Source organism: Acomys russatus, chromosome 1 (assembly GCF_903995435.1).
Source record: "Acomys russatus chromosome 1, mAcoRus1.1, whole genome shotgun sequence".
NCBI lineage: Eukaryota > Metazoa > Chordata > Mammalia > Rodentia > Muridae > Acomys > Acomys russatus.
Genome location: NC_067137.1, coordinates 33,296,417 through 33,309,539, shown reverse-complemented (window position 1 = coordinate 33,309,539; position 13,123 = coordinate 33,296,417). Strand labels below are relative to the sequence as shown.

The 13,123-nt window shown below is 40.0% G+C and overlaps 1 protein-coding gene across 1 annotated transcript in view; it reads right to left on the bottom strand.

The window, feature by feature from the left end:
• Nbas (NBAS subunit of NRZ tethering complex) overlaps positions 1-13,123 on the bottom strand; it is a 302,722-nt gene that overhangs the window by 254,223 nt on the left and 35,376 nt on the right. Inside the window, exons 10-11 of the mRNA XM_051143481.1 lie at positions 8,542-8,680; positions 2,427-2,495 (exon numbers count right to left, since the gene is read on the bottom strand). Of these exons, the coding sequence (XP_050999438.1) occupies positions 2,427-2,495; positions 8,542-8,680 (208 nt within the window). The remainder of the gene's footprint in view (positions 1-2,426; positions 2,496-8,541; positions 8,681-13,123) is intronic.

The window sequence follows — 13,123 nt, the reverse complement described above, 5'->3', positions numbered from 1 at the left end:
GGCCACATGTCTTGAGGCTTCAACTTCTTCATCAAGAAAACAGACATCACCATGCCCATCATAGGGCATCCTATGAGATCGTGCAGAATTACCAGCTAGTTCTGTGTTCATTATAGAAAGAAATCCTTAGGTTCTCCCTAAGCGCCAACAGCTCTGAAATTACAGCACTAATCATCTACAGGCTGAAAATAGAAATGCCTAGGTAAAAAGATAACACACATAACATTCAGATATTTTCTGGAAAGCATTGGGTTTAAATACTAAATTCAAAAATCTGTTTTTGCAAAGCCCAGACAAGTTAAGCATTTAGGGACAGTGTGTCACAATGTTAGATCAAAATACAATGAAATTAATTGCTTGCTTCTCTCTGCTCAATCACAGAGGATGGTGTCAGAATGAAAAAGAGGGAGTGCCACACGATGAGAAAAAACAGTAACATGGGACAAAACAGCACATGACTAGCGTTCCCATGTGGTGTGGTGAGCGTAAAGACAAACGGTCTCTTCGTACTAACCATATAGACCCGCACCTCGTTCCGAGAACCAAATCAGCTGGGAAACAGAGATGGCACAGAGAAGAATCAAAACTATCAAGCTCCTAGATAGGTCTTATTCCAAATATTGCTATAATTATACTGTCTTAAATATAAGGACATGGAAATTATAACACGGAAACCCAAAATCCACTGCCTGTGGATTCTCTAGCTACTGGAACGGGCTGTTCCAATGGCACCACTGCCACTCTCCGTAACCATGCACACTCAAGCCAGAGAACTGGAAGACCCAGCCCTGCCTCCCTGCCTGGGAACTCCCTTGTCTCAAGAGTTAAACCAAGCCTGCATGTTTCCTCTGCTGCACTTCAGTCAGAATGAGTGTGTGCTACTGCTCTGCTCTACCCTGCTTCTGGGTCTGCCCCCATTACACAGTGGGCTTTGAGGAAATGCCCTGCACATTACCCACCTTTAGTTCTCAGTACTGACATGGTGCCTGACACAGTAAAGTACACACCTACGGACTGGAAACAGGATACTAAAGCTCTACACTATTAGGTACAGTCAGCAGAACTTAAGCAACAACAACAAAAGAACCCTGGGTAAAGGAACAGAGCAAGTACCGAGAACTCTCTACAGAGAATAAAAAGGAGAAAGGGGAGCAGCAGCCCTGAACACTAGCACGGTGCTGCAAGCTCAACACCGTCAACATAGCACATTAGAAAAAACAAACTTCAAGGCAGAAGCCAAGTCATTTAGTCTTACATATGCTTCTTTGTCTGCACATTGAAGACAGCTCCAGAAAATAAGTAAAGAATGCCCAAAGAAATCATGTAAATATGCAGAGGATTAAAGATGAAAGAGACCTTGTAGACACAGGGACACTGCTACTGCTAAAACACATAGACAGAATGCCCACTCTATCCAGAATACATGATTGTGCTGAAATCAGTGGCAAAGAAATAAGTAGAACTTAAAATAGATTGGATCCTAACATAGCAGTAAGGAAACTGAGGAAGTAGAGAAATAAGGCCATTTGACTCTTCCCAAGACAAGAGAGTGATCTGCTGTCTCATGAAGTGCGGCCTCCCATACGGGTCATGGTGGGACAGACAACACACCTACCTCCCTCAGAGGCAGCTGCTTGTGGACCACCTATATGGAGTGGCACTGCTAAGACCACTGTACTGCAGCCATAATTCTCCTGCCAACACAGACCACATGGCTCGTTTCCTACTGGGCCATCAGTAACCTCATACCTAAGAAGGAATTTCTTAATTTTATGACACACACACAGACTTCTGTAGATCAAAATAAAACCTTCATTTGAGTTTGGAAGAAATCGGTAGAGACGGATTGCGCCTAGGAGAACAAGTCATTCAGACTATCATCAGACTGTCACTTCAAGAGAACCGGATATATTCTCTAGTTTTGTTTTTTGAGATTAATATATACTAAAATACACAAATTTTCAGTAAACAGCTCTATGAATTACCTCTATTACATCCACCCAGGTGAAGGTCTAGAACCATTCAAGGTTTACGAGGGTGCCCTTGACTGTCCACTTGATCAGATAGAGAAGCACACAGCACAAACCTGCTCCAGTCTAATCTACAGATGAATTCAGCTTCAGAATTAGATACCAGGAAGAGGTAGAACTGTGGAAGGTGGGGCCTGGCTGCAGGAAGCACGTTGCACCTCTTTTGACTACTGCCACACTCTGCCCTTCTCTTCCAGCTGCCCCAAGCGACAGTCATGCTGCACCACCTCCCTTTACCCTGATGGATTCAAACTTGTGAATCTCAGAGCTGGTTCATCCCTCTTTTGTGTCAGATATCTGGTTACAGTGACGAAAGGCCTGACTAATCCAAGTGCCATTCAACTGTAACCTTGAAAGGACTCTGCTGAAAATGTTAAGGAAGCAACTTCACATTACCTGTTCTTGTCCTTGACGAGTGTAGAACTTGACACTTAACAGCCTTAAAAATCCCAGTGTCTTTGGCACCTACAAAGTTAAGATACATCGTATAAAGAAATATTAATGGAATGTACTTTGGTCATCTAAAATCCTTTTATCATGGAGTAACAAGCACAACAAATCAAGTATTTTGGAGCCATGGACTCAGCTCAGTGGAGAAAACAACACAGCATGAGTGAGACTTGCCCTTACCACACAGAAAGCAGGAGAAAGTCCAGTGTAGTTTCAACATGGTTACGAAGGTCCACGTATCCCAGTATTAAATTAACTTAAAAAATAATAATAAATAGTCTTTAATCCTAGCACCTAGGAGGCAGAGGGAGGTGGAGCTCTATGAAACCCTGTCTCAAAAACTAAACAAGAAAACCAACAAGTGCCCGAGGGTCTTAATGATATTCTGATGGGGACACAGTGTCTACCAAATACTGAGGTCTTACAAGATAAAGCCACAATCAGATGCTTTCTTCAGTAGACAAGTAACAGGTCTAACACAGCTTAAACAAACTAGAATCAGAGCACATCTCAGCTGAGGCTACGGTTGACACTTATATTACTATCACCATGAAAAAACTCAAAATTTCCCATAGAAACTTCATTCATTTGAAAGTGAACCTATTCTTTCAAAATACAAAGGGAAAAAATAGCATTTAGAAACCAGTATTTAAAACAAAAAAAGAGATGACTATAATTTTTTAAAGAAAAGGGTGTTATTGAGAATGTCAAGAGTTTTGAGCCATCATGCTTTGATTTAGGAATTATAAAATAATACAGCCACTGTGGAAACATTTAGTAGATCTTCAAAACTGAAACAAAATTATCATATGACCTAGCAATTCTTTCCTAGGTCACAAAACTGTACATGTTAAAACAACTGATTTTGTACTATATGCACTTTATTCTAGTATTATAATAACCAAAATGGAAGCTAAATTTGGTGGTTCATACCTGTAATGCTCAGGAGGTGACAAGGCTGTCATGAGTATGAAGCCATCCTACACTACACAGTAAGTATCACGGCAGCCTAAGCTAAGAAGAACATGGTGTTTCAAGAGCTCAAGAGAAAGCAAAGCATTGGAGCTAGAGAAATTGTTCAGTAGCTAAAGCGTGTTTCCTGCTATTGCAGAGGACCCAGCTTCAGTTCCCAGCATGCACACAGTGGCTCCTAATCACTCACTCGTAACTCCAGTTCCAGGGGTTAGACACTCCCAAGGGCACTGTACATACTCACACATTGGTGCATATAAACTCACACAAATGCATAGATGTATGTATAAACACATCAAAGAGCAAATGGGCTACTGTGCAGTAGAGTTAACAATTATGCTACCAACGCTGAAGAGCTTAGGATATCAGTGATGGTCTATCCACAAGTCTCCCAATATTTCCTTCAAGAACAACAGAGTACAAGAAAAAGAAAACCATCAGTTTAGCTTGAAAACAGATTAATAATAATAATAATAATAATAATAATAATAATAATAATAATAGTAACTTCCAAAGTAACTTTTCATTAAAAGAGAAAACTTACTGAGTTGCAGTGTGTCATGTCCATTGCTCCTGCTTGGTGATGAGGAAAGGCAATGGAAAAAGTACTGCAGGGCCCAAGGAGGAGAGCCAAGGGAGGCTAGCTAAGAAGCCAAAGGTCCCTCTAGATGCAGTGCAAAAATATCAGGTCTATTTAAGGTTTGAAACACTGAAAGAGCACCCATGTCAACAAGACATGAGCTACAGGGAAAGGGCAGAAGTGTTACTGTGCTTTGAAGGAGCAATTTGACAAAGACACAGCTTCTGAGGAAGAACAACATAAAGAGGAAGAAATATATATTTGTTAAAGATGGAAGAAGAAGAGAAAGAAATGCGGCCTTCTGTAGTACAAGCAGGAAGCCCTGTCTGCAGAGCCTGGAGACCTTGCCACCAAAGGCACTTGAGCTTCCCTGTAGCAAAAAAACAGGACCACTAAGCTCAGAATCTTGGAAAGCATTCTAATAGCATTACAATGAACAAAAGGAAAACTCATAGATATAGTGTAGAAAACCAGAAGACATATTAAAATCAACAAATTCTATGAAGTTAAGAGAAAAGAAAATCAGAAGACAAAAATTCATATATGTAAACAAGGGTAGATTACTCCTGGGAAAACAACCAGGAAGTAAATTTAAAAATAATGCTTTAAATAGAACTTAATACATTTAAACAAGAATTTAGGAACATGGGAAATTTTTTAACTGCTTTAAATTAAAAACTCAGTAACTAAAAAGAAAAATTGACACAAAAAAAAGTAAAGAAAAGAATATATAAATGGCAAAGAGCATGCCTGTAACCTCAGCGCCTGGGAGGATGAGGCAGCATGATGAGAGATGTGTAAGAACTAAGAAGGAACAGAAAGGACCACAGGCAGGGGGGAAAGGGAGAAGGACAGAAGAGAAGACGCTGGCCAGCAGCAGCAGCAGGAAAGACAGACCAGGCACACAGGCACGGGGCTGAGTGGGCAGGAGGATATCATGGAAGTGTTAATTGCATTGCTCTTTTCAGAAAAGGGGGATTTCTCAGAGAAACAAAATGCCTATATTGTTCCCACAGGATAATATGTATTAGGGAGAGGATCATCGTGGACTTGAGTGGACTTTTGAGCATTTTTACATCTCTAACATTTACATATCTAAATTTTTATCTTAAAACTCCAAGGTGACAACAACAGTAATTACCATGTATACTGTCTTACGAGTTTTATCAACTGCCTTCACTCAGGTTGCCTCACTGGATCCTGGCAACAGCCTGAATACACAAGTAACAAGAAAGGGGATGGAATTTCAATATCAGACTTCTGACTGCTTATTGCATTCGAACTGGACACTATTTTTGTTGTTATCTTTATATTCCTAATATTTGGAGCAATAATTCAATGTTGAGCAATATATGAGTAAAGCCATGTCACATACAGGACACTAGCATTCATCTGGAAAGATTGATCAATGCACATATTGAATTTTGTAGTCTCTTTTATAACCTGCCAGCCTGAGGGAGAGTGGAATATACATGTGATAAGAATGTGTCCAATCAATACCCACCTAACATCAGCAACCTTCAACAAGCACTAAGAGAGGAGGCTCTAAGCGTAGCATCCAGCACCTGATGACAGAGACAAGCCCACACCCTCAAATTACTCTGAGGTGGAAAAGGCTGTATAGAAGGATTGTAAGATTCGCTGCAAGACACATTTAAAAGCTACTAATGGAATCAAAATAAATTTGCAGCATTTCAAGAAGTCAATCATACAGCAGGGTGTTCAATCTGCTATTCGATGTTTTGCCTCACTTAGTCAGTGGACAAGCAATTTTCTCATAAGAGAAGCACTAACAAAGCCCCTTGGGCTTGAGACAGAAAGAGTATACACAGCAGAGTGTTTTCCAGTACTGTGTGCAGCGAGAAGCCAAGTGGAAACACACAAGAAACCAAAGGAGCAGGGGAAAGGTCTGCTGCTGTGGAGCAGCACTCAGACAGGTCCCCTCTGAAGAGCCTCTCGGTGCACACACCTTCAATGCCACTATGCTGAAAAGGCTCAGGCCCACTTGCTCTTTCCTTGCATCCTCCACACTCACATATTTCTTTCCTTTTCTCACATTTGATCTGGACAAATTTCAAGCTAAGCTATAGAAAAGACAAAGTGATCATCTGATGAAACGCTACATCACTCACCTGTGCTGGCCAGTTATTTACATTGCGTACTGTCTGTGTCCTTTTCTATATATACAAGTGCTTTCTTAAACTTTATATTATAATTTAACCATCTGAAAATAAGCTACAATTGTCTTATTTGTTTTAGGCAAATTTGAATAATAAAATTTTTCCAAGATCTGCTTGATTTAACTCACATAAAACTGAAAGTTACAAAAGCCAAAGAGAAGCACACCTAATAAATTCCTATAAACATGAAATAATGTGGCTTTTCCTACAAACAAAAAATAAAATGCCCAATATCTAGAGTCAATCCCTACCTCACTTTTTTCTGGGGCGGATAAGAGTAACAGTCATACTGTCATAAAGCAGATATGGGTGGCACTATCAAGAACCCAGGATATCTCATCCAAGCCTGTCCTCCTGTCTTCAGCTGTTAAGCTCTTTTGGGCCTTACACTGCAGGGCTGAAAAAAAGAAGCTAATAGCATAAACTGCCTTCTCACTAGGTTCTGCAGAGAAAATAGCCAGGTGGGAACACAGGTAGATGGATCATAAGTAAAAGAAAAAACAGTCTCCATAATATGAGCTGCAAATATCAGCTGATTTAAGGTTTGGTGCCACATAAAACAGTAAATTGGCATCATTTTTAAAAGACATTACTATGCTGGATTAAAGCACAATTACATGCTTCAATGCAGGTCAATTCTAATAATAATAATGGAAGACTACTATAACTATCACAGATTTCCTTTCAAAAGCACTTCCATGGGAATCTCTTCAACACCAAGCCACTCGCTGCTTTAGAAGATTACTTTTATTTTAGTTCAGTATATTTTTAGAAAAATAACAAGCCAAATAAAATCCCTATGAAAATGACAAGCCTAATATATTGTGCTTTAGTTTCCTTGTGTCACCCCTCACTTTAAATACATATAGCTGCTCACTACATCTACATGCCAGGTACATAATCTTGCTCAAGTGTTACTTTTAAACAATTTACCTAAAGAACCAAACCACATATTAGGACAGTATGACCAAGTGATAGGCACAATTAGCATTCACCAGTACCTAGGAGATGTCACATTTCTGGACACACAGAAAACTATTTCTAATCTTCTTTCCAGCTAGGAAGGGTCATGTGATTAGTTTGATAAATGACCAAAAACAATGTTACTTTCTGGGATAACTCTGTGAAAGTTCTACCTTTAATTTCTCTCTGCCCTTCCTAAGCCAGCAGCTGAGACAGTGGGGCCTCAAGAATCTTCCATGGATTCTTTAATTATTGATTACAACAAGCTGACTAGAGAAGAAAACATCAACAGCAAGCTTGGCCAGGAATTCTGATGTGGCAAGCCAGACTTTTTCGGTCTTCCCATGTGCTTATGTGATCAATTTTCACACACAGTCTGTTCTACACTAATGTTACAGAATAACATGGTGCTATACTTTGGATCTGGAAGGTCCCGGGGCCCATGTGCTAAAGGCTGGCTACCAGGGAGGTGGGGCAAGCTCTAGAAGTGGCACTGTAGAAGGATACTAGGAAGGCAGATCACTGAAAGCACACAACCCCAAAGAGACATGAAGATCCTGGCAGACACTCATGTCAAGTTCATGTTTTCATTTACATCATCTGACCTCATTATGAGATATGATGCCATAGCAGAACCAAGCCACCATCAGATGAAATCTCTATAATGATTAGCCAAAATAAACTTAGTTATTTATGTTAGTGGTAACAGGTAATACAAGGGGTATGTGACACAAAATAGAGGTCTAATAAATGATAAATAATGAAGACAGAGGCAGATAAACAGCCACTAGAAACATGGAAGTATGTCTACCACAGTAAGTAAGGAAGTGGGCTGTAAACTTCTGTGATAAGTGGCCAACACAAAAATAGCATGTTAAATGTTAATGTCTAAATGAGAAAATACAAGTAATAACACAATAGCTAGACTAGGGTTTTTTTTTTTTCATTTTGTATATTATTTGTGTGTATGCACTTGTGCATGAGCACACACCAGTGTGTATAAGCCAGAGTGTTCAAGAAGAGGTCAGAGGATAACTCTGTGCAATCAGTTCTTACCACTCACCTGTGAATGGGCTCTGGGTGTGGGCCTCAGGCTGCCAGGCTTGCAAGGCAAAGACATGTACCTGCTGAGCCACATTACAGGCCTAGGCTGTTTTTCTAATACCTGCCAATACCATTACTAAAAAGGAAGCCAAGTTAAGTTCAATATACTTTACCATATTTGATATGTAGTGAAATACTAAAATCATACTACCACTGCTAAATTTCACTTTTTTGAGGCAAACTTTTCTGGTTACATCTTGCACAGGGTTTCTTTGTCTAAGACCGATTAGAAAGTAGTTGAGCGAATTGTACGAATGCATACCTCAGTGACCCTGTCTCCACCATTAACAACTTGCTTATAATATGGTGAGCCTGAAAGGACTCTCCATGCAGAAAGGCCACAACTAGAAGCTTTGGAAATGCCCAGTTCAGCAGTTTCACATCCACCAACCAGTAAAAGTCTAAAAATGACAAGAACAATAAATTACAAATATGAACAAGATAACAAGAAAACAAAGAGTACAGAAACAGCCACCTTTACATAGAAAGCTAAAATGGCTGTCATTATATATAGAAAGGAAACCTAATGATTTTTCAATTATAATTTCACCTTCCCTGGTAGAGAAGTAAAGGATAAACATTTAGACACCTAATATACAAACAGAAATTTAGAAATAGAGAAAAATGTCTTGGATTTGCACTTGCAGTTTGCAGATCCTGGCTTTCTCCACCTTATCAAGCATTAACAACAGTCAGACAGCTTCACCAGATAACATGCAGACATGCCAATGTCATACCTGATGCGATGTGGCACACCCACAGCCTCAGGAAGACATGGCAGCAGCTGGGTGTGCTCAGTGGGAAAGGACATATGGGGTAAGATGAGGTGAGCAGCAAGTGATTAATGGTTTGCTTCTGTCTGCCATGCTCCATTAGCAAGCTACAGGCCAGTTACTAAGAGGGCAAACAGCCTACCAAACACTGGAAAGCAAAAGATAACACTATGCAGTCACTGCAAAACTACTCTGGCAATAGTGGAAGCCACACAATCATTTTCTGCAAGTTAAATCAGGTTTGGCACATCTGGCAGAGTCCTGCACAGGTGACCTCACAATCATTTCTATTTAAGGGGGAGTGGAGTCAAGGTAGAGACAGGAAGATGATCAGTGGGTAAATGCACTTGCCATGCAACCCTGGTGACTGAATTCTGTCCCCAGAAGCCAGGAGAAGAGAAGTGACTCCACAAAGTTGTTTGCTGACCTCCACACACATGCCATGGCACACATATGCACTTGAATATGATCATAAACACTCATAAATAATAATTAGTAAGTAAATAATAATTAAAACTAAAGGTAAAGTTTTGATACATTAACAGGAAAACATCCATTATCATGGGTTATTGTTAATGACAACAGAACAGACAACAGAAATAAGAAAATGAATCCATGTACTTCTTAATGATTAAATTAAAAATAATAATAGTTGTTGTTGTTATTAAGAGTTTCATTGCATCTACCTAAGAGAGAGTGCAACAGACTTTCCAGCAGAGGTTTGCTGGGCATCTGTTCACACAGTGCTATACCCACACCATGTACCACTCTTTCAAGTGACAGGACACTGTGTCAAACCCTTTTCATCAAAACCAACAAAGCCCTTATCACCATGAAGCTCCCATCTTGTTGAGAAGAAGGTGCACTTTCACCATACGTATGACTTTTGTTTTATACACTATATTCACAGGAAACCCACAATTTGAAATGTTTCAGATATGGGTGTTTGGGTTTCTTAGACCTGACATAATCAAAAACAAATTGAATTATATAACCATATTAGCCGTATTTACCCTTTTTTCTTTTGTGACAGTTTTACTATATAACCAATTCTCAAATTCACAATTCTCCTGCGCTGCCTCACACATATAATTAAGTATTATAAAATTGTAAATATCAATAGTGTATAACATCACATGATCAGCACTTTGAGACCAGTATAGTTGTATGTCCATAGGTTGTCAAAAAGAGCTACACTACTGTAAAAAGTGATATATGTCTTCCATTCCTTCTGCACACCTTCTGCACTAGGTAGCAAAGAGAAGTAAGGTTGTCAATAAACTGCCCTCAGGTAGAAATTATCTTGGCTTTTCCAGGTGAGCCCATGTAGTCACAAGGGCCCTATGAGTGGAAGAAGCAAGCAGAAGTGTCAGGCTCGGAGTGGAGCAATGCAGGAAACACTCAGCTAGCAAAGCCAGCTTAGAAGGTGGAAAGGCTAACAAGCCAGAAGATCTGGCTGGTCTAGAGAAGTCAGAAAACCTCCAGAACAGCTCTGTTGGCACACTGACTACTCATTAATGCTCATTTCAACTTCTGACCTCTTGAAACTGAGATCAGCATGTGTTATGCCACCAAGATCATGATGGTGTGTTAAAGCAGACTTAGAAAGTTAAAGCACACCGTGTTTCACTTACAATCCTAAAATGCAGATGACTTCTCAGACTCCAATTCCAAGGACAGTGCCTCTCACCCAGAAACTGCTTTCTAATGTGTTTCTGAACTGAGCCAGCAACAACTGGAGAGACAGACAGAGGCAGGCAGACAAGCAGGAGGAGGGGGGGGAGGAAGAAAGAAAGAGAGACAGAGAAAGAGAGAGAGGAGAGAGACCTAAGAACTTTAAAACTCCCAAGTTGAACCCCATTAAGTAGGGAAGCACAGCTCCAGCCTTCAGTCTGCTCTCTTGCTGCTTTTCCAGGTAGAGCTAACTAGTTCACATCAGAAAATCAAGAGCAACATTTGAGAGGATGACTCGAAGCAATCTATCTGAAAAGCTAACTATTTCTACTCCAGGCTGATCTTCAGAGCTAAAAGACAATTTTGCTTATTCACCAAGGCCAAAGTCACAACACTTGCACAAGTACTTGCCCAGAGCATTCACTCTGTGCAAATGATTCTGTTACAGTAATTATTTCCCCAAAAAAAAGAATTTATTTATAGAGGTTTAATTATCCCTCTAAATCTACCAATTTGGAAAACATACAGATGAAAAAAGAAAAATATTGTAAATGATAATTTAAAGATGTGATCTACAAAAATCTAGATATTGAGGATATAGAAAATAAATGCACTGAAATCTTCAAGACCTATACAAAATCTCTCACACACATGTACACATAGGCACACACATACACCACCTCTACTTTGTTACATTAATTTTTCCATCACTTCATCAATTTATGAGGTTCATAATATTGACTTAGCACTAACCTGCGAGTGATTGTGAAAATGAAAATAAAAGTAAACTGTTACTTGGCTGAGTAAATATTTCTCCATGTGACTACAGCATCCAGAGGAGGCATGTAGGACAACGGTCTGACATGAAGAGGAGCACCATTCCACTGGCGAAGCCATGTTGGTGGAAATAACACCAGCCAATGGCAAGGAAAAGAAAGGAGTCTCACGCCCAACACACCATGCTCAATGAATGTGCAAGGAGTGACTTGCAAGTGAAAAGCTCCTCCATCCTCCTGTCACAGCACAGAATGCACACAGGTGCGATGATACCATCTCCACAATGACAGTCTTCACTCTTGCTGCTTTCAGCAGTAACAGATGAGTATTTAAGTAGGAAGAGGGGTCAGGGCAATGGGAACAGTGGGAGGTGGGGGACTGACACTGACTAAAGAGAGCACAGGACAATGTGGAGGCAAGAGGTCAGTAAAGAAGTTCATCAACAAAAACTGTTTAAAATGCCCATTAGAAAAGTGAGACGAGCTAGGTGATGGTGGAGCATGCCGTTAATCCACCAGTTGGGAGGCAGAGGCAGGAGAATCTCCCTGAATTCAAGGCCAGCCAAATCTACAGAATGAGTTCCAGGACAGCCAGGGCTACACAGAGAAACCCTGTCTCAAAAAAAAAACACAACAACAACAAAGAAGAAGAATAACAGGAGGAGGAAGAACAAGAAGAAAGAAAAAGAATGGAAGGAAAAAAATAGAAAAAAGAAAAGGGAGACTTGAATGAAAAATACAAGACACCATGTTCTCATAGACTACCAACATGCTAAAGACATGAATTCCTTTTAATGCAGAAAGTGCATGCACTTTCAAAGGAAATCCTAGCAGAGCTTGTCATAAAACTGAACACATCAAATTAATAAAACTAAGGGCAAGCATAAGGTGCACATGGGAGCTGCACAACTCAATCCACATGGGACAGTCCACCCTGACAAGCTGGAGTTTGTGCATCTTGATTTGCAAGTATTTTCCTGCCTTTATGTCATAAAGACACCCTCCCTAGCCAAGGGTGGTGATGCATTCCTCTAATGGCAACATTTGGGAGGATGATGGTAAGTTTGAGTCCAGCCTGGGCCACACAGCAAGTTCTAAACTAGCTTGAGTTACACATAGTGAGCTACAAAATAAATAAATAAACAAAAGGAAAAAAAACAGTGTGTGTGTGTCTCATTCGTATGTATGTGAAGGAAGATTTGACTTAAAATTTAAAACTTGTATTAATAAAAAATCATAAATGAGAGAAGTTTGCAACATTTAAAACTAGTAGTATATCAGTATGAAGGATTTATAAAGATCTCCCATCAACCCAAAGAAATAAAAAACAAAGAATAAATAAGCAAAGAAAGGACATTAAATACGTCCAAAGACCAAGTGTACAGATTTATACCTACCCTCCTGTACTGGCTGGTTTTGTGTGAACTTGACACAAGTTGGTCATCAGAGAGGAAGACTAACCTCAGACTGAGGAAATGAGGAAATACCTCCATGAGATCCAGCATTTTCTCAATTAGTGAAAAATGGGGGTGGGGGGGGGGGCAGCCCACTGTGGGTGGGGCCATCCCTGGGCTGGTAGTTCTGGGTTCTATAAGAAAGCAAACTGAGCAAGTCATGGGGA